The sequence below is a fragment of the Fukomys damarensis genome, unplaced genomic scaffold (genome assembly GCF_012274545.1).
Source record: "Fukomys damarensis isolate Sample0158 unplaced genomic scaffold, DMR_v1.0_HiC HiC_scaffold_9, whole genome shotgun sequence".
Classification (NCBI taxonomy): Eukaryota; Metazoa; Chordata; class Mammalia; order Rodentia; family Bathyergidae; genus Fukomys; species Fukomys damarensis.
In genome coordinates this window covers 44252640-44273655 of record NW_022900921.1, presented here as the reverse complement: position 1 = coordinate 44273655, position 21016 = coordinate 44252640, and the positions used below count along the sequence as shown (strand labels likewise).

Below are 21016 nucleotides of genomic sequence, written 5' to 3'. Positions count from 1 at the left end.
TTACACTTCTTGATACACACACACACACACACACACACTTGAGGGACAGACCCTTGGGCATAAAACATGCCCCAAGGCTTTTAAATCTATTGTGAAAATGCCAAGCACTTGCCAAGTGTCGCAAAAGGAAAACAAGGCAGGACACAAGTTGAAGGACACAATATTTCACTCCGAGAGGCCCTGTTCAACACTGCAAATGGGCCCTGGGGTGTGAGCTCTAATGCTACCATTCTCGGAGGAACGCTTCCCTCCCTGGCCTGGCTCTCCCCTTGTGAGTCCAGACTCCTCTGTCCACTCACCCCCTCACACGGCTGCTTGGCTGACACACGATGCTCAAGTTTCACGGGTCCAAAGTGGAACTTAGGCTCTTCCCTGCCTAAACCTACCTGTTTCCTATCTTAACAAAGGGCACCTCCATTGTTACCACTTCTCACCCTTTAGGACTTTGTCCGTTCTAGCTTCAAATCTACTTGAAATCCATGCCTATTTTTTGTCCACACTGTCACCGTCCAGCCCAAGCTACCACACTGTCTACCAACAGTGCTCCAGGTGGCCTGCCCTGTGTGCCTTCTGCCTCCGCTTCCACACAGTGTCAAAGGCAGTCACAGGAGTACTGGAGGAATGCCAGCAAGGCCACTCCTCAGCTCAGAATAAGAGGTACCAGGCGGAGTCCAGGAGTGGAGCAGGGCTGAGCCCGGGGAAGTCAGAAGAATTCACAGGAAAAGGAAGACACGTCAAAAGCCAGTTCAAAGGGGTCTTTACTGACCGTGTATGGGACAATTTGTGCATAAAAGTTGTAATTATAACCCTCAGAATAAAATGAAAGTCCACAAATCCAGATAGAGAGGAATAAAGGAGTGAAGGAGTGAGCAAATGAATAAGAGGGAGACCTCCGCTTCAAGCAGCCTGTCAATTCATACACACAGAAGGGAGGAAGGACTAGCGTCTCCAACCATCACAGTAGTGGTGTTTCAAGCAAGAGGCATTAATGGATACTAGATCGAGTGAGCCAAGATTTGATGAGAAAGTGTATTTAAACAGTCTCAAAATCTCTCCCACAAGATACTGACTAATTAAAAGAAAAAATAGTTCAGAGCAGAAACCAGACTGACAAGGGATGGACATGATCAGCATGGTCTCCGGACAGGCTGTATCCTTCTGTGATCCTCCTGCCAAAATGATCTAATCTGAAGCTAATCACGACCAGACATCCGACTGAAGGGCACGCTATACAGTAAATGGCCCACAATCTTCCACCATATCTAGGTTTCAGAAACAAGCGAAGGCTTTGGAACTGTACCACGTGGAAGAAACTAAAGATACAAGACAGCTAAGTGAAATGGCCTGGATGGATCCTTGATCTCTTGGGGGACATTACCAGGACAAAGGGACTGAGGATTAGAAGGAAATGCTGTCCCCACATTAGCTACATTCTCTGATCATGGCACCATGGTTACATAGGTCAGTGGCCCGTGTCCTCACCCTGCAATGGTCTGATGAACAGCACTAACATATATTTAAACCCACTTTGATAAGGCAGATGTGACTGCATCTGAGCAGGGAGGTGAGGAAGCTACTACTCTTGCACCTTTTGTCTAAGTTGGAAATGATTTTAAAAAGTCAAAACCAACTAACCAAGGAACCGACCACTGCTTTCCTACTGCACTTATGGAAAAATGCTGTTGCTAATCTGTCCCCTATAACTTCAACCGGCCTCAAGTCAGATTTCCTCATCTTCTCTGCCCTAGATGGTTTTGTGTCTGCTTGGTCGCTGTTGTTCTGCAGTACTAAGACTTGAGCCCAGGGCCTCGTGCACATTAGGCAAGTGCTCTACCACAGAGCTGTGTCCCAGCCCCTGAGACATTTGTATCTTCTCTTCTGTGTGTTTGGAGAGCACCTCCCCTCCCTGTGCATCCTTGATTCCTAAGCTCCTCCCCACTACTGGGGTCTCACTCAGTTTAAATGTCACTTCAGAAAGGTACCCTTCCTCCTTAGACTAGCCAAAACTCCCTGTCACAGGTGCTATTCTACACTGGAGCGTGGTAACTGTCTACTTACTGCCCCGTGTGCCCCATGAGCCTATGAGCTGAGTTCTGCTTTATTCCTTCACTTTCAACTCCCAGACCTAATTTTAGCTAAAAAAAAAAAAAAAGATTTCAACTGAGGAGACCTGTCCTGGCTACCTCTCTTGAAGGCAGTAGCTTTTCAACAATAAACTAATGAATTTTATTTTTTTACTCCAACATCTGATTTTCTGAAGACCTTGATCATGCAACCTTACTTAACTTTATCAAACGCATTACTCTTTCAGAGAAATTACCACCCCCATGGAAGGCGAGGGCAGCTATATTTACAACCAAATAAACAGAACGGAACAGGTTCTCTGGCTTGTAAAATGATGACCCTAAATCACTTAAAATAACTGATGTTGGTAATTAGGACTATTTCCATAGTACAGAGAGAATGATTTTTAAAAAGTGAAGTAGGGAGTAATTAATTTCACATAATAGTCACACTGGGACCTATTGTGAGGTCTGATGTTAATGATGTATTTTTTTTCCTGTAATTAATTTTCTGGGCAGTCCTGGGGCTCTCTACTACTTTCTCTAGAACCACTCCAGGGTCAGCATGCCTGACTCTTCCAGCCCCACCTGCACCAGGCCATAAAGACAGAGACACATAGAGAATGAGAAATAGTTACAGCCAAATTTTAGTTTGTAGAATGCTTTTCCTGCTTTGTGAGGAAATTAAAGTAATATAAGGACGTACTATGGAAGTAGTGTGCTTCTATTTATCGACTGTGGTACTAAGGATTGAAACTAGGGCCTCTGCACTACATCCTTACTCCTTTTTTATTTTCAAAGTCTCAACTAAGTTGCCCAGACAGGGCTTAAACTTGTGATCTTCCTGCCTCATCCTCCCAGAGTTCTGGGAGTATTGGTGTGTGCCACCACCATACCACCCTGAATGTGCCAGATCTTTTTTCTGCAATTTGTAAAGCTATAAAGCAGAGGACAAAGGGAGAGAGAGTACTCAGTAAAGAGGAAAGCAAGAGATTCAAATTCAAATCTAACCACTATCACCACCCACTAGCCTGGCAAACCATTTCCTCTCTGCAAGTCCTTCTTGCTGTCAGTTTAAATGAGCGGAGCACCTGCTCCCTAAGATAGAGCCTGAGCTGGGCAGCCTTTGGCTCTAAAGTGAGAAAAATCTTGATGGGGAGAAACACGAGAACACAGTCCCTTCCTCTAACTTTCCCCCTACTCTCTGTTGAAGCCTAGGATGCAAACAAACCACAGACCCTGAACACACCATCTTTTCAGAAACCTGCACCTGGATCTGCCTCAGAGGCAGAGTGCCTGCCTAGTAGCATGCACACATTCTGTCCCCAGCATAGAACAACAACAACAAACACCCCCAAAACAAAAATAAAAATCAAAACCCTGCATGATTTCTGTCTCTTGAGTATCAATGTTTTCTTCTTGATTCCTAAAAAACAGTCTTTTTTATAACCAGTTTTCAACCCATCTGAACCTGAGAATGGCCCCGTGCACAGAGTTAGGACAACATGATCATCCTTCAGCACAAGGAGGAAGCCTGAGCTCTCAGGAGGGACGAGGGTGGCAGGCACCAAAGAGGCACACAGCTGTATTCTATGGGATGGAGCAGTCTCACAGAGAACACAGGAGGAAAGTGGAGCTGTGGTGCAGTGTGGCCGCCTGGAGCAGACTTGGGACTTACTTCCCAGGTGTGAGGGGCGTGGCTCTCCGCAACCCCAGGCTCAGCCTCTGGCTTCCCCTCTCCTTGGCTATGGCCTTTTTGCATCAGAACATCCCTGGTGGCCCCATCTGAATGACACAAGATCACTGCAGTGGCCCAGTCTGCCTTGAGGAGCACAGGTCCAGGGAGTCCAATGGTGCCACTGACAGTCTCTGTCTCTGTCTCTGTCTCTCTCTCTCTCTGCAGCCTCTCCCACTAGGAGCTTGTTGGAAGTAGGGACTGGGGGCTTTCTTCCTATGTCCTTGCTGGCTATGTACAGAGGGGGTCAGCAGACGTCTGCAAGGAATGGAAAGCTTGGCACATCAGGGCATGACAATACCTTAAGCCTGTGCTCACACATCCTGTCATCTCCCCCTACTCATCCTCAGAGATCTGTGCTTTACTCCAGCAATAATGCACCCAGCACTCTCTACCACCTTCTCCCGACCCACCCAGGGCTGTCTGATCGCCCACCCTGAGGTTTTAAAATTCTCATAACTAGACAGCCAAGGGCAGAGCACAGGAGTCCAATGCCAAGATGAGCAGGCACACATAACGCCCTCTTCTCTGGCTCAGTCCTACCCTGGCCACAGCACAGCTTCCTTCTGATTCACATCAATTATGATTTGCCAACACTCCTGGGCCCCCCAGCCAACACACATTTTTTCTGTGCTGCTTCCCATTTCCTGTTAACCTGACATGCACCACGTTGCACTCAGGGCCTGCAATGCAGCTTTAAATCTGTACAAATCTTTTCAACATCTTTTCTTTAAAAACATCAAATTTTGAAAAATCAATTTCAGACCATCAAAGGCAAAGTGGGAAAATGTTTTTCCCCCTCCACTTTAAGTCTTCACTAATTTAGTTCTATTTAGGGAATACATGGAATGACTTTAAATTCTTGTCAAAGAACCCTTCTATGTTCCTCTGGCAGGTAAGATGGGGTCCCCTAACTGGGTCTCCATTGTGGACAGAGGCTCACAAGAGAGAGAAGTGGGAGGAAGGCAGGGAGGAAGAGAGAGCAAACATGTGGCATCATCAGCCTTTGCCAGGAATGTGGGCAATCGCTTCATAAAACAGTTTGCAGCCAATATTAACTGTGTGCTTGATTCAGAAAAAGAAGATTAGTAATTAGCAAGCAAAATAAATATGTCCACTTAGAAGACATTCTAATTTGCCTTTCTGTCTAACTTTTACCAGGTAGCTCCAGGTCACAGAGAGAGTTACTTGACAGCTATCCCAAGTCCTGGAGGGTATTCCTAAGAAGCCAGGCAGATCTGAATGCATTTTCTGTTTTGGTTTTGTCTTTGGATGTATTTCCCTCAATATGTTGATTCTAGGCAAAGCTCCTTAATTTTGCTTAAGTAGGAATTTCAGTTGTAACCCATCTAATCCAAATGTATTATTGGCGGTCATGATAACTGGAACAAGTTTGGAGGGAAGGGGTGATTTAGAACCTGGATTTCAGAGGAGCCCTTTAGGAGGGACCAGGAGGGACCCTCATCCCTATCCTCACCTTCTCCATTTGAGCTGAGCTCTTCAGAGACCCTCTGTACTAGAGTGGGCTTTTTCTGTGACAGCTTTGGGGGAAGTTGGTTTGGAGCCAGTGACCGGTCACTGGTATGGAAAAACAAACTGATGCCTGAGTCTGCCAGCACCAAAAATTTAGAAAATGGGCCTTGTTGGCTCACTGTAGAATTCTCATTACCTAGACCAGCGCTGGGCACATATCAGGGTTAGTAACTTGATGGTGGAAGGAATGGATGAAGAGACAACAGAAGGATGGATTAATGCAGGGAGGCAAATGTGAAATCTTCAAGTCAGTAGAGCCTCCACCCACTTTTTTTCTGGTACTTGAGATTGAACTCAGGGTATTCCCTGAGCTATGTCCTGAGCATTCCCCATTTTTTATTTAGAGACAGGGTCTAAGTTGGTATGTTTCCCAGGCTGGGCTTGAACTTGTGATTCTCGTGCCTCAGCTTCCCAGAGTGCTGGGATTACAGGTAATGTGCCAGCAGGCTTGGCTAAGAGTTTCCACTTTGATTAAGCTCTCAAATGCTTTCTCACATTGGGATTGTACACCAGATGCCTTCTATAAAAATTAAGACAAGGCAACTCTGGATGCCGGTGGTTTTCATGGAGTCATGCTATTTCATTGATGGGAATCCATGAGTGAGATCCCATAGACCAGTGGTGGCAAACCTTTTAGAGCTTTCAGTAATACAAACAACATGCTGCATGCATAGGATGTGACACCTGTCAGTCACCTTGTCATAGTTAGTTTTCATATTGCTAAGACAAAATACCCAGTACCTAAAGTTAAAGGAGGTAAGGTTTATTCTGGTTCACAGTTTGTAGAGGTTTTAGTTCATAACTGGCTGGCTCCAAGGCAGAGCGGCATAGTAGAGGGGCATTGCAGAAAAGAAAGAATCCATGGTGGGAAGAAGGCAGAAAAGCAGCAAGAATGGCAGCAGGCCTCTTTCTGTCCTTTATATTCCCATCCAGGTGGGGCACCCTTAATCTCAGCACCACACTCCCTAGATCCAGCCACCACAAAAGCCCCACCTATGACCACATGAGGCTTTGGGGTGACATCCAAACATAAGCCATACCACACCTTTTCTCCCTGAATCTGAGATGGTTCCAGCTGCACCCACAGTCTAGGCTTTGTGAGACAGACTAACCAAGTTGAAGACTTTTGTGTAGGGATTTCTGGGAGTAATGTGCTATAGATCACCATGGCTAGGCATAACTCACCTTTTCCCATGGATGAGGCAGGGCCCTGCAGGAGAACTGGAGATAAGAGGGTGTGGTGAAACAAGACCTGGTTGAGAAGAGGACTGTCTTCCTCCCTGCCCATTTGCCAGAAAACCAAGCTTAATGTCTTGCAGACCTTAGCTACTCTCCTGGCTCCGGTTACAGACCAGCCCCCAATCTCTACCACTATAAATAAACATGGGGTCATTTGTTTGGTGGTCTTTTCCTCCAATCAGGAATTAGAGCCCCACCTGGCCTTGCCTATATCTTATTATTCTCTTTGTATATCTTTCTTTATCTCTCACTGTCATTTTTCACTCTGTGAACCCTTCAGCCACACAGATCATGGCAGGGATCATAAATGGCAAAGGATGACTCATTCACTGGAATTCCCCAACACTCAACCAGGAAACTTGAAGACATAACTCAAGGGAAACAATAACACATGACCCAGTGAATAGTAAGCTTAAAGATTAATGTGTACTTTGCCATATGAATACCCCTGAGATAGAAATGTGAGCCCAGTCTAGAACAAGAATTTTAGGAGCAACAGAATGCCAGCCACATATGAACTTAAAATCTCCAGAAGCAACAGTTTAAAAAAGTAACATAATAGATTTTATTTTACCCAACATATGTAAAATAGTATTTCAATATGGAATACTAAAAAATATGAGTAGGATACTTTATATTCTTTATTTTTCCTATGAAATCTTTGAAATTGGATGTGAATTTCATACTTACAATACATCTCAATGTGGACTCACATTTCAGGGGCTCACACTTGGGCACAGGTGCAGAAAGGTAGGTGGTCCACCTGCTGTGGCAGCAGTAAAGGAAGTAGCAGGTTGGCATGCACCTCCTTGTGGGGCTTCAGTTCTGGTTTATGTTTGTTTCCTATGGGTTTCTGCCATATGGTGCTGATGAAGTTGTTACTCATAGGTACCTGTCATCTCAGTCCCAGGGTGATCACCTGACATTGGCCTTCCAATCATAATCAATGCTACAGTAGTCCAAGAGGGTTGAATGTGACCAGAAAAGGCCAATAAAAATCTCTCTCTGGGACTAGTATACAGAAGCTGGGCCTGGGCAGGGGTGGTATGGTTTATATCTAATACAGGCCCTAAAGTCTCATGCATTCAGAGGTGGGGCTTTGGAAAGGTGACTGGATCATGGGAGGTGCTATTCATCCACTGATGAATTCACAGCTGACTGCTATTATGAGGTAAATTTTGGTTGGAAGAGCTAGGTCACAGGGGGTATGACCTGGAAGGTTTATTTCCTTGTCCCTGGTCCCTTCTCTCTGGTTTCTGGCTATGCTCTTCTACCATGTTGTTTCTGCCTTGGTGCTAGCCAATCATGGACTAAATCCCCAGAAACCATGAGTAAAAATAAACTGCTCCTCCTTTAAATTGCAGGGGTTGGGAATTTGGTCTCAAGGACAGGAAAGTGATGGGTAAAAGTGGGCTACTTTCTCTTTTCTCTGGGTCTTTCCCCATCAGGAGAAGAGTATGTTTAAGGATGAGGTCATGAAGAGGCAAAGGAAAACTATAATTCCAATCCCTGAGTTTTCTTCCTTAGATACAGCCCTAGGCTCCATCTCCTCCCCAGTCCTTCCCTCCCTTGCTCAGAGTAACTTGGGTTGGGTCACCAGGCTACTCCTGTTATGGAGCCACGCCATCCCACTGCACGCCACTGGTCCTAGAGGGACCACTACCTGACTCAAGAGCAGGGCTTCCACGTCATAAGTCACATCAGTGCCAGGTAGCTCCTGCCCCTCCCTAGGTCATCATGTGGCTTCAGATCTGTGCCCTCACACCTGCATCCTGTGGACAGATGTACACTGGAAAGCTAAGTGGCTCTACCTTGCTGCTGAGGCCTGGATCTCCCCCTTGTCCTCCTGCCTCGAGAAGCAGGATGGTGCTACGACTTTGCCTTCCCCCAGCAGCTTCTGGCTGGTCTCCTTGTGGACCACATGAAAAGCCCATTCTGAAACCCGACCTTTCAGAATCATCTGGACACAAAGGGGGATTGTTACAGGCCCAAGGTTATTAATACGAGGACAACAACCCTGTCTCCTGAAAAGGTATGAGATGGTCACTAGGATTCCTGGCATGACAACAAATCTATGCTGCGTTCACCAGGAAATTGCCACTGAGGGCACCATGAGTGACCCCTTGGAGGGCTAAGGGACTGACGCCCACATTTGGTCTTTCCCCACCAAACAGAAATTCTAAGAAATGTAAATGTCAATTTATCCACTCTGCCGTATTCTTCAGATATAAGAGACATAACTTAATTCTAAGTTCTTACTGATTCTCCCTTTGGTCTGGGTCTTGTTCTTGCCTACTTTTCAATTAAGCTAATAGGGCTGCCTTGGGGAATGTGGTCAATGCCTTCCCTTTATTTTTCATAGGAAAAATAAAGAATAACAATTAATCAGTCCCAGCAGTGTGCACATAGGGCTTCTTCAATCCACCTCACATCACAGAAGGACTTTACTAGGTAGGTCATTAAAATCCACAGGTCAAATACGTTTGTTGGTCTTAGGTAGTTAGCACAGTAATTCATGCTTCATTTGGGGGGTTATGGAAAATAAGGAGTGAAACTCATATGGAGCCAGTAGTGGCTTTTCTTTCCCCTGCCCAGGACTGGTGCTGCCCCAAACAGTCTGGTGCTTCTGGGGCTAGGGGCCAGACTTCACAGGTCCCCTTTTCTGCTCTGCCAATTTTCCTGGGAACAGGCTGCCCATCTCTGCAGAGCAAGGGCAGGGATATCACCTCCTTCCTCATACTGTCCCATGACACTTGCCTCACTGCCCACCTTCTTCCCCAACAAAGGACATGTTACCCTGCAGTCCCTGCATTTACAGATGCAAACATCTATAACCAAGGTCCTGTTCATGCACTGGTGGGCAGAGCTTGGAGGGGATTCTTGTCTCAAAATGCCAGGACCCTCTTCCTAGAGGCTTCCAAAGATTCTTATTTACTAAGAAACCCATGAAAAGCACCTAACTTGCCTGAGCACAGTTACACCAACCTGGGTCAGGACTGCAAGAACCTGAGATGAGACAAGAGTTCTGATCAGCCTCCCCTGCCAGGGTCCATCTGTGGCAGGCAGCAAGTTACTGCTGCCCTGGCTTTGTTTTTCCATCAGATTATTTTCAGAGCATTGGCACCCACTCCTCCTCTCCCCGACATAACTAGAAGGCTCCCTCAAAATACTGGAGAACAAAACAAAATAAAATGTTTAGGACTAGTAGTGTTAGAGCATGTGCCTAGCATGCACCAGGCCTTGGGTTCAAGCCCCAGAATCACACAAAAATAAGTAAATAAAAATTTAAAAATAGATACAACATTTAAATCTCCTATGAATTCATGACCCAAGACCACTACTAGCACTTAGTGTCTTCTTTCCCAAGCACGTGTGCATCGCATGTAGCTGAGAAATGCTATGGATAGACTTGCACACTTCCTTTTTTTTTCAATTAGCATGACATGCATTTCCCTTGTGCCTTTGCAGGCCTCAGAAGCACCACTCGCAACAGCTGTATATTACTCCATTATGTCGATGCTCAGGGCTTATTTAATTGCACTGAGCTTTTCAGATATTGTGGTCCCCAACTTTTTGCTGGCACACCCAATAGTGTTTAGCAGGACCTTTCCTTCTGTTGTACTTACTCCTTCAGGAAAGTCCCCCCAAAATAGAATTGTGGGGTTCAGGGAGTGAACATGTTAAGGGCAGACAGCTTCCTCTGTGCATACTCCCATAATGAGCTCTGCAGAAAGCCCATCCTACATTCCTAAGATTTATCTTTTAGCATTTTAAAAAATGTGGTAAAATACGTATGGCATGAAATTTAACATCTTAACCATTTTTTGAGTGCCCAGCTCAGCAGTGTTAACTACATTCACACTGCTGTGCAACCTACCTCCTCCAGAAACTTTTCATCTCACAAAATTGAAACTCTGAGCCCATGAAACACTATGCCCCACCTTCTCCTCCCCCAGATCAGGGAAACCACCTTTTCACTTTCTGGCTGTCTGAATTCAACCACCCTAAATCTCTCATACAAGTGGAATCATGCAATATTTGTCCTTTTGTGACTGGCTTCTTTCACTAGTCATAGAGTCCTCCAGATTCATCTTCATCTATGTTTGCAACGATCAGAATTTCCTTCCTTTTTAAGATGAATAATATTCCACTGTGTGTATCTCTTACATCTTGCTTATCTACTCATCTGAGCAGAGACACTCAAGTAGAATTTACCTGTAGGCTACTGTGCATAATAATGGTGCCATGAACAGAGGTGTGCATCCTTTTAACATTTTTCAGGTAACCTGATGGATGAAAAATGACCTCATTGTTTCCACTGGCACCTCCTTTGGCTTCCATTTTTCTAGTAATCACACATCTTTTCATTTGTGTCCTTATATGAGCCAGAAAGGGTAAAGGAGTCAACCTTTTGTGAAGAGTTTGATGGAGAATAGGAATCTACATTTGCAAGCTATTCTTGGGCCAGATTTTTAGAAACTCTGGCTTACAGTGTTAGTTTAAAAATGTTTCTAGAGTTTTCCTTACGCTGAAGGTATTCGTTTCTGCAAATATCCTCTAAAGATGAGCTATCTTTACGATCTGATTACCTTTTTATAGAGTACAGAATTTAACTGAAATCTGTTGAATTTTTTGTGACTTCTTTTTATTCTTCTATTCTTAGAAAATTTTTTATTCTCAGACTTTCACAAATGTTTCTTTTTCTATTTTCTCCTGCTTTTCACAAAAAAAGAAGAAAGGAAGAAAGTCACAGCAAGATCTATCTGTTGGCTGCATAGGGTACAGTGAAGATGTAAATTTTAGATTTTGTTTTTCAAGAAGGCTAAGTGCTTTCCCAATACAGAATGATCTTTCCCCAATGACTCCTAATGTTTCTTTTTACTAACACCAAATTCTTAGAGACAACAGGGCCTCTGAAAGGTCCAGAGCCATCTGGTTTATGTCTCCCCTTTTCTCTGACCTCTTCCTCATTTTCCAAAAACCTCCCTGTTATAAACTTTAGGCCTGAGAAAACTGTTGCTACCCAAAACCTTCCACAAACTTGAAGCAACAAGAATTTAACAAGTGAAATTTCTTCATAGTTAGGAAATGCATTGTGTGGCCTTTCGTAAATAGAAAGTAAAAAAATACAGTGTGCCTATAAACACACCAAAAAATCATCACACTGAAAGACACACTGCCACCAATTCCCTTCAAAATCCCCCCCACTCTCTTTGAGCACACTTGTTCCATCATTCTTGCCACATTTTGCCGCAGTTCTGGAAGTCCTCTTTCATGAGCATCTTTATGAGACACGATAAAATATACGGTGAATGCTGCTGCTGAGTGTCATCAGTGGAAAGGCAGGCTCATGAAAATACGATGGTGTCCTTACCCACCTTATGTACTGTATCTGGCACTGTGCAACTTTTGGTTCTCCCCTCAAATCAAATTGACCATGAAAGGCAAATGTCTTGAATCAATCCGGGACATTGAGGCAGCCACGACAGTGCCATGGTACATCCTAGGCAGGATTTCCTGGTGTTACCATTAGGCATGGAGACAACCATTTATTTAAAGACAGTATTTAGAGTCCTTCATTTACATTTATTCACACAATAAAAAGCCTAAACATCCAGCTACCACCCTCAACCAGAACAAGGCTGATTTTAAAGCTGGCCTTAGCTGATGTACTATACTGCACTAGAAGAATGCTCTCAGAGGTCTCTATCCAGATACACAGCACTGGGCCACAGCAGCAGCTCTCAGGCAGGGAAGCTGATCCTCCTCCTCCTCCCCCTCCCTCTCCCCTCCCCCCCACTCCTCCTCTTCCTCCTCCTCCTCACACAGAGCCTTTGTTTCCACGTTACCCTAGACTGAAAAACTGTATGCCTGAGAAGGAACATTGCTACCATGAACCTGAACACAGCTGACACCTCCCAGGTTCCCTGGGGCACTGCAGTGCTCCTTTCTACACCCTTCTTGCCTGGTCCTCTAGGGAAAAGTTCAGCTCTTGAAGATGTTCAGTTATAGATGACACCAGATTCACCAAAATTTTTTTAAAAAAGGGCCCCAGATTCTCCTTCTTCATCAATACACACACTCCCCTTTTCCTTCTCTCTTTCAAATGCAGAGAACCACATCTTCCCAGTATTTTTATCCACACTTGAAACTTTCACAAACTCAGTAAAACTGGAGAGGATTTTGAAGTTACTAAATCAGCCACTGCTTATAGGAAGGAAGACCTTCTTTATCCTACTGGCTTTCTCCAAAGGGCTCCATTAATTGCTAAAGCTTTGGGCAACTTGTGAGATAACACAGAATGTGAACACATTGGGGAAAATCTCACCCCAATACTACACCCTGCCGAGAAGTCCCTATGAATTTATTTTTATTGTGATGAAATACACATAACATGAATTTTACCACTTTAACAACTTTTAAGGAAATAGTTCAATGGCACTGATGCTTTACCACAATTAAAAAGCACATCTATTGAAACCTATTTTAAAAGAACTGCAAAGTGAGAGGATAGTCATAGATGATTTTATCAACACCATTCTCTGTTTTTATTGACTTGTCCTCAAGGTTTGCTTTACGAACAGTAAATGAGCAGCAACCACATTAGTTTGGAACAAATTCCAACAGAGTCCAGGGATCACTGTCTAAAAGCTTAAAGCTAAACACATACATGTCCATGGTTCTTTACCCTTCCAAGTGTCTGTTTTTTTTTGGAAACAAGACAGACCCTAAATATCTTTCTGCCTGAAGTGGAACCTTCTACAGTCAGTGCAGGGTGACTGACCAATGGCACAGGACCAAACTGAGTCTGTACAACTTCAGGCAAAGGGTTTCACCTTTCTGGGCCTCAGTTTGTGCTATGGCTTTAATGCCCCTCCAAAATTCATATTGAAAGTTTGAATTTAATCACCATTGTGACAGTAAGGGCTCCAACTTTATGAATAAATTAATGCTGTCATCTCAGCAGTGGGTTCCTTAAGATGGTGAATTTCACAGACTGCCTGTGTCTTACTTGGTGCCCATGTGCCCTTCTGCCTCCAGCTGTGGGATAACAGCATAAAGGCTCTCACCAGATGCCACTGTCCTTGGGATTTCTCAGTCTTCAGAACCACGAGCCAAATAAACTCTGTGGTGTAAATTTACTGCATCTTTGGTATTCTGTTATAGTAGCAGAACATGGACTAGTACAGTTTGCAAGCTTTAAGGTGTAGATGTTGTGAGAAGTCAATGTCTAATGTGTTTAAAACACTTCCAATAGTGAGTGGCACAAATGCATCTTCACAAAACAATGTGTACTGTGATGAAAGGCCCAAACCCAGCAAGCAAGGCATTTCGGGGGAAGGACCTACTACAAGGCACTTGCATTTTATGATGTGGAATCTCAAAATGCCTCATTCTTAGAATTCATAAAAAGACTTTAAATAACTTAAGGACATGGATAATTGTTCTTTCGGTGACAAAAATAAATACTGTTTTTTAACTTAAAAAAGGCTTATTGTTATTCTTGGTAGTCAATGGCACAAGAGTTGTTATTAGGAGGAAAAAATCTTGACAGCTTTAACTCCTACACACAGCGGATGTCATTTAATTTAAAAGTACAAACACACACAAAGGCAAGAGAAGAAATGCCTTTTCAAAACCATCCCCTTTTCAAAAGCTGAAGATGTCTTTCAAAACCCTACATAATATTTTTAGAGTTTATTTATAGAACTTAAATACTCTGAACACATTTTATGTAAAACTTAATGTTTTCAACTTTGAAAACTTTTTTTCATAAATTCTAGAAAAGGAAAGGAGTCCACCATATGACTATCAGCAATGTTGCCATCTAAGAATTTCCCCTAAATGTCACAGCAAACACACAGCGACTGTAGACCAGGTATGATTGAAATATACAGTGAATGTGAGGCAGAAGATTAAGGCATCACACACTGGCTGGGGAAGTGGGTGTGACCTGTCAATCAGAGTTCCAGGGTACATGCGCAGAACAGTTCCCCAACCCCTGTACCTGTCTGCAATTCTCACAGGAAGTCCAGCAAGTTTTTTTTTTTTTTTTTGGTACCGGGGATCGAACTTGGATCCTTGTGCTTGCGAGGCAGGCAGCGGGAAGCACCACTGAGATAAATACCTGGCCCAAGCAAGTTTTTTGATAGCACAGCCTAGACTTCACCTCAGCTGAGGAGAGGAAGATTCAAAAGATGGCCACCATCAAGCCAGAGGCCACTGTTAGCTCTTTCAGTGGCTCATCCTGGTACCCATTTTCTTACCTTTATTTGGCTCGAACTCAATGTGTGGAGCATGTTTCTTTTCATACCTTTAATAAATATAAAACTTTGCTACCTTTTGCACTTGTCTTGACCAGTTCTTTATTCAGGGCAGAAAGAACCTAGAAACCACCTCAAAAGGAGACTCCAGAACCCTAGGACCTGGTAACAAATGGGTGAGTGTTTTAAAATATTTATTATAGTAGGAGACACAATACATTTAATCTGCCTAGGAATACTACCCTTTGCTTCTAATACACTTATCCCAGTGTTCTTCACTTTCTGAAGGCAGGTATGAAAGTCCTCTTTTGTGAGTATCTTTACAATCTAAGATAAAAAAATATGATGAATGCTGCTGCCAAGTGCCATTCAACAGAAAGGCAGACTCATAAAAATATTATGGTGCTTCCTTACCTAGTTTACCAGATCTGGCACTGTGTAACTCCTGCCCCCACCAAGTCAAAATGACCATGAAAGGTAAACATTTTTAATTGATTCAGGTCATTGAGGCAGCTATAACAGTACAACTAAAGACACTCAGGAAAGAGGTCTTCTACAACTGCTTCAGACAGTGGCAAGAATGATGGATTAAGTGTGTTTAAAGTGAGAGGCAGTATTCTGAGGGGGATTAATAGCAATATGTTTCAGTCTGTCTCTTACCACAATACATATTTTTAAAATTTCAACATTCATTGTATTTTCTGATCATACCATGTCATCAAAACACATTGGGAAGGACTTGGCATGTGGTCTGGGGGAAGGTTGCCATCTTCAGAGGAACATAAATCTGAGCCAGTCCTGAGGCCATGGGCACAAAGCTGGCTAGTTACAGCAGGTCATGTGGGTTCAGCTTCCACTCATGCAGCACCCAGGGCAAGGAGACTGTGGCACCAAACTTTCAGGGGATAGGATTGGGAGTTTACAGAGGAAAGGAGCAGATTACTCTAGAAATTCCAGAGTAGTTTAGAATAATCCATTCCAGATCAGAAACCCTTTAGTCATGGTAAGGAACTATGTCAAGGCAAAGAATAAGTATGAAATGGTACAAACATTAGTCAGTTTTCCTGTTGCCAGGACACAAAACTACCTGACAACTAAAACTTAAAGGAGGAGAGGTTTATTTGGCTCAGTTTCCAGTTGACTCAGCCCAAATGTGACTGGCTCCAAAGCAGAAACAGCATGAAGTAAGGGCCTGGCAGAGGAGAGGTGTTCAACCAATGGCAGGCAGGAAGCAGGGAGAGAGAGGAGTCATCAGGGACAATACACTCTTCCTGGTCTCTCCCCAGGGATCCGTCTCCAACCAGGCCCCACCTCATAACAGCACATTCACCTCAGAAGTCCGCAGTGGAGGAGCCTACAGATGAGCATAGCACCTCTATGATCCAATCACCTTCCACACACATGAGACTCTGGGGCACATTTTGGTTCTGTACCATAAGAGCACACAAGAGAAATTTTGTTGTCAGGGAAATCCTTAGATAATGAAGACAGCCAGTCAGTACCCCAAGTGGGCTAAAATCTAAGGAGGGCTGTCCTTCAAGGAAGCAGTTTTCTGATGTGAATTCCAAATTGAAGAGAAGCAGTCAGGTGCATGCAGCACACAAACACTGTGTCAACAAGCCTCATGATCAAGTGTACACTTGCTCCCAGGGCTGACATCAGGCGGTGACATCACAGCCCCGATGGTGTCCATCTGGAGCATTCTGGATGCCTGATGTCACCCAGTCAGCTTTCTGACCACCCAGCTACCAAATAGGGAGCTCAATGGTCTGAGTGGCTCCCATGCCCACAGATGTGCTAGTTGGATATGTCCTTAGCCAGTGCTATGTTGGTCCTGGGAGACCAAATTCACAAGTGGAGCAGTGGACAGACCGTGTACAAAAACAGAACTTTGACCCAAACCTGAAGTAACAAGCCAGGAAAACAAATGTCTCTGCAGGAAGCATCTCAGGAAGATAGTATGCACCAAGTCTGACATGGAGGAAGTCAGACTACTGTCTCTAGCAATAACCCAGGAAGCCAAACAGTGACCATCAGTTCCAAATGGCCAGAATTTGATGATTAACTGACAGATGACCAGATTTTTGTCCATGTATCCAATCTAGGACCAACCAGAGTAGAGTAACTAAACATGTACTCCTTGCCAACTGCACAGGTTACCCATTCTTAGTCAGCAAGTCTTCAGCTCCTGCATGCCAACAGCCTCCAATTAGGCTCATCCCAAGGCTTCATTCTATTCTAGTATAAAGTTTCCTGCCTTCTCTACCTGCTATTGAGCCTCTGCCACAGACAGGCTAGGGGCAGTGGCTGACTCCCTTGCTATGGCAAGCTGGAGCCTTTACTTGTTCTCATTGAGTTGATTCCCATAGTATAATGTCTCTCTTGCCTTTCCCTGTTGGACTCTATCTCCTTTGCTAGCAAGAGTAGCATGAGGAAAATAAATTAACTTCAACAGAAAGGTCAACTGTTGCTCTAGGAAAAGGTGCAACTATCCATAGCCAGTACATACAATCACGGAATGCACTCTCTTCTTATTTTCAAGCATATGCAAGAGCCATCCAGAAAACATCCTTAGTAAAAAGTGTTTTATAATTAGAACAATTGACAGTTCCATTACATTCACCTGATGATATGAGCTAAATGAAATGAAAAACTATTGAGTCTTTTAAAATGCATCCTTACAGTCAATGCATATCAGTGCTCTCTGCTGCACCTTTTAGACCTGCACAGCCACTGTAGAATGCTGCAGGGATTCTAAGTTCATAATCACGGTCTCTTTGGCACTGCTGGAGACGGAGCCAAGAAAAGGTGAACTTTCAGTACCATTTACCTATGCTTATTTTTGTGTAATTCTCTGAAAATTGGCATTCTGAGTATAAAATGTATATTCAGAAATAATTATCAAAATGCTTGTGGATCAGAACTCCTGACTCTCCAAACATCCTGGGGAAAGGTCCTGCTAAGATTTGAATGGGTTCTCCAAAGTTTATGTGTGGGAAACTTCACCCCTCATACAAACATATTAGGAAAGGAGGTGGGAGCCTTGAAGAGGTGAAGAGGTACATCAATTAAGGTTTACTAGAGTAAAAGTATATGTATGCATGTGTGTGTGTGTGTGTGTGTGTGTGTATAATGTGTGTGTGTGTATGTATATGTATGTATGATACTGCAATGGCTGCCTGTGAAGTCAGAAGTGGAAGAATGCAGAGTGGCCATCTGTGTGCTGGAGAGCAGGAGGATCCAGTCTAAGGTCAAAGGCCTGGGGCTTACTGCAGAGTCTGGTGTGAGTCTATGTCACACTGCAGAAGGGTTTGCACTGGAAGGCTAAGAGTCTATCCTGGGAGCATGAAGGAGCTGGAGATTAATGTTCTCAGGCAATGGCAAAGACCAGAACTCCTATGAAGATGCAAAGGAAAGACTTATTTCTTTCTCTTTTTATTTCATCCAGGTTACAAAGCCTATTGGCTGATGCCACCCACATCAAGGGTGGATCTTCCCTCCTGTTTGCTGGCCTACATGTCAATCATCCACAGACACACCCAGAACTGTGTTCCACTAATCTGGTAAATGCTTCTTAATCCTTTCCAATTGACAAATCACAATTAAACATCACAGAAATAGATTAATGTTGTTATCATGGGAGGGAGCTAGTTATTGCAGGAGTGGACTCTTGATAAGAAGGATGAGTTGGTCCTCTTGCTCTTGATGATGCCTTCTTGGTCTCCTACCTTCTACCATGGGATGATGTAGCATGGAGGTCCACACACCGGACTTCCCAGCCTCCAGAGCCATGAGGTAAGTAAATTTGTTTGTTATGAATCATCACTCTCAGGTAGTCTGTAATAGCAGCAGAAAAGGGACCAAGACAGGTCCCTCTGAGTACCAACACTCAGCAGCGCTCCCTGCCCATGGTGCCCACCCCTCTGGGGCATCCCACACTCCATGCAGCACTTGGCAAAGTGGGAGCCAGGTGAATGTTGGGTCAATGGTGGGTAAATGACTATACCATGTATGGGGCTAATGGTACAAAGCACACACAAATCCTGTCAGTATTGAAGAAAAAATTCAGGTGGCAAGGCTGAAAGTGAAAGCTGATAAGACTGGGTGAATCTATGCATACTAGACTGTCCCAGCAGGCCAGGTGTCCCTCCTTTCCCTGGCATTTTTCTGTTCTTCTTCCATCTTCTCCTGAGGACCCAATCACCTAAATCTTTCTCTTCCATCTCCCGAGTGACACAGGACATGAGGACTGAGTTATGAGGACCTCATCTCCCCATTTTCTAACCTATCTGAACAGATAATTGGTGAGTGATACAAAGGAAGGTCCGAGAAGGCAGTTCTTGCTGCAGGAATCTTTTATCAACCTCACCTACTTTTCTTTACTAAGGGATCCTAGGACAGCTTGATAAATGTCATTTACTTCCTTTAAGGAAAGGAAAAAAACTTGATCAAGAAAAAAAATGCTACTACTACAGTTTGGATTGTGTAGATGTGGTCATGCATGCGTGCATATTTGTTTTTAAGCCTGAGTGTGCATGTGTGTGTGGGCCTGTGTACATGTGGATATGTACATACATGCATGTGTGTATGGACAGAATTCCGCAGGGTTAGTTAAACCCAAGTCACTGGGCATATCAGCTGGTCACCAGCCCCTCTAGCTACTCCCCTCTCAGGTTCCCAACAGGATCTCCTCGATGTAGGTAGGGATTACAGTGGATCCTTGACTTACAAATTCACTTCTTTCAAGAGGGCAGGTTGTAACTCAAGTTGGTCAATTGAAGGCTCAGGCTCCTCTACACAGCCTTCAAAATCTCTCTCCTGTATACAGGCAGATCTCAGTGTCCTTAGAGAGGCTCTGGCCCAGGATTTCTCAGTGAACCCAACCAGAAAAGGATGTTGTAATGTTCCTTCCAGAGCTCTTTAAGGGTTCAATCTGAATCTGAGACCACCTGGAAGCACAAATGGCCAGAATTCAGGTCATAACTCAAGACTTTGGTCATAAGTTAAAACTAAAATTCTGATCATAACCCAAGTTGTTTATATGTCAAGCTGGTCATAACTCAAGGGCCCACTATATATTGGTCTTTTTAAAAAACTTTTAATATATTTCCCCACGATAGTCATGGGTCTATTTGCCATGGAAACACACATTCACTGGACAAATGTAAGAGTGACAAGTAAGAGACACTGCTTCCTTGCTGGATACCAGGTGCAATCCCAGGAGCTTTTACCATCTCAGTGAACCCACAGAACAACATCATGAAGCAGGATGGACCACTCTCGCCACTGTATACAGGCAGACATGGGGCCACTGACTTCAAGTAGCTTTTCCAAATTGCATGCTGGTAAAAAATAGAGCTGAGATTTAAACCCAGGCAGCTAACTCCAACCTGACTCAGGTACCAAGTGCTACATTTTCACACTTACAGATCACACCTTTCACTTTCCCATTTTTAACCTGAAATGTACTGTGTCCCCTGCTCTTCCCCCATAGCATATGTGACCATCTCTGATAGATATGGTGGTTCTCAATGTTCCTTGCCCTGTGACTCAGGGACTTGTGATTTCACAGGCATCCAATGTTGAGTCTAGAATGACAGACCTGGAACCCCAAAGCCATGGGGATATCGGCCTCTGGATTCCAATGAGCTAGGGTATGGAGCGGCTAGAGAAAGTGGCAGAGGGTGCCAAGGACCAAGGCCTTGACCACAAGTGAACCTAATGAAATACCAAAATAGGCTTCCTGCTTCCTGACCCTCAGTTCATTGAAGTCTGAGAAAGCACAGCTGCTCTGCAGCAGCTCCTGAAAGACAAAGGCCAACAGGATCTGACTTCAACCACAGGGAGCCTACATCTCCAGAGGAGAGATGGCTGCAGAAGCTGCAACCTTGAAATTGCAAACCCCAGACACCCCATGAAACAGATGTGCGGTCGGGTGTGCAGGAACCCAGAATGCAGGCTCCTAGAAGCCAGAGCTGCTTGAGCAGGCCAAAAGGAATTGGGGTGATGGCACTGGAAGGGTGCTCCAGGCAGAGGTGCTGACAAGGGCAAAGGCTCAGACGCCTGGCAAGGTGAACAAAGTATCATTCAAGTGCATTCACAGAGCATCAAACTATAAACTCCCCGATACATAAGAACGTCGCCTTAACACACTTTGCTTCTGCCAGCAGGTTGCAGTCAAT

General features: G+C 44.2%; 1 protein-coding gene across 3 annotated transcripts in view; it reads right to left on the bottom strand.

Moving 5' to 3' along the window:
- Npas2 (neuronal PAS domain protein 2) overlaps positions 1 to 21016 on the bottom strand; it is a 145086-nt gene that overhangs the window by 107746 nt on the left and 16324 nt on the right. The window contains exons 1-2 of one of the 3 annotated variants that reach the window (XM_010637128.3): positions 19564 to 19592; positions 18563 to 18671 (exon numbers count right to left, since the gene is read on the bottom strand). The exons of the other annotated variants lie outside the window; for them this stretch is intronic. Of the exons in view, the coding sequence (XP_010635430.1) occupies positions 18563 to 18657 (95 nt within the window). The 5' untranslated portion in view covers positions 18658 to 18671; positions 19564 to 19592. Of the gene's footprint in view, positions 1 to 18562; positions 18672 to 19563; positions 19593 to 21016 lie in introns of those variants that run through there. 3 annotated transcript variants of the gene reach the window in all.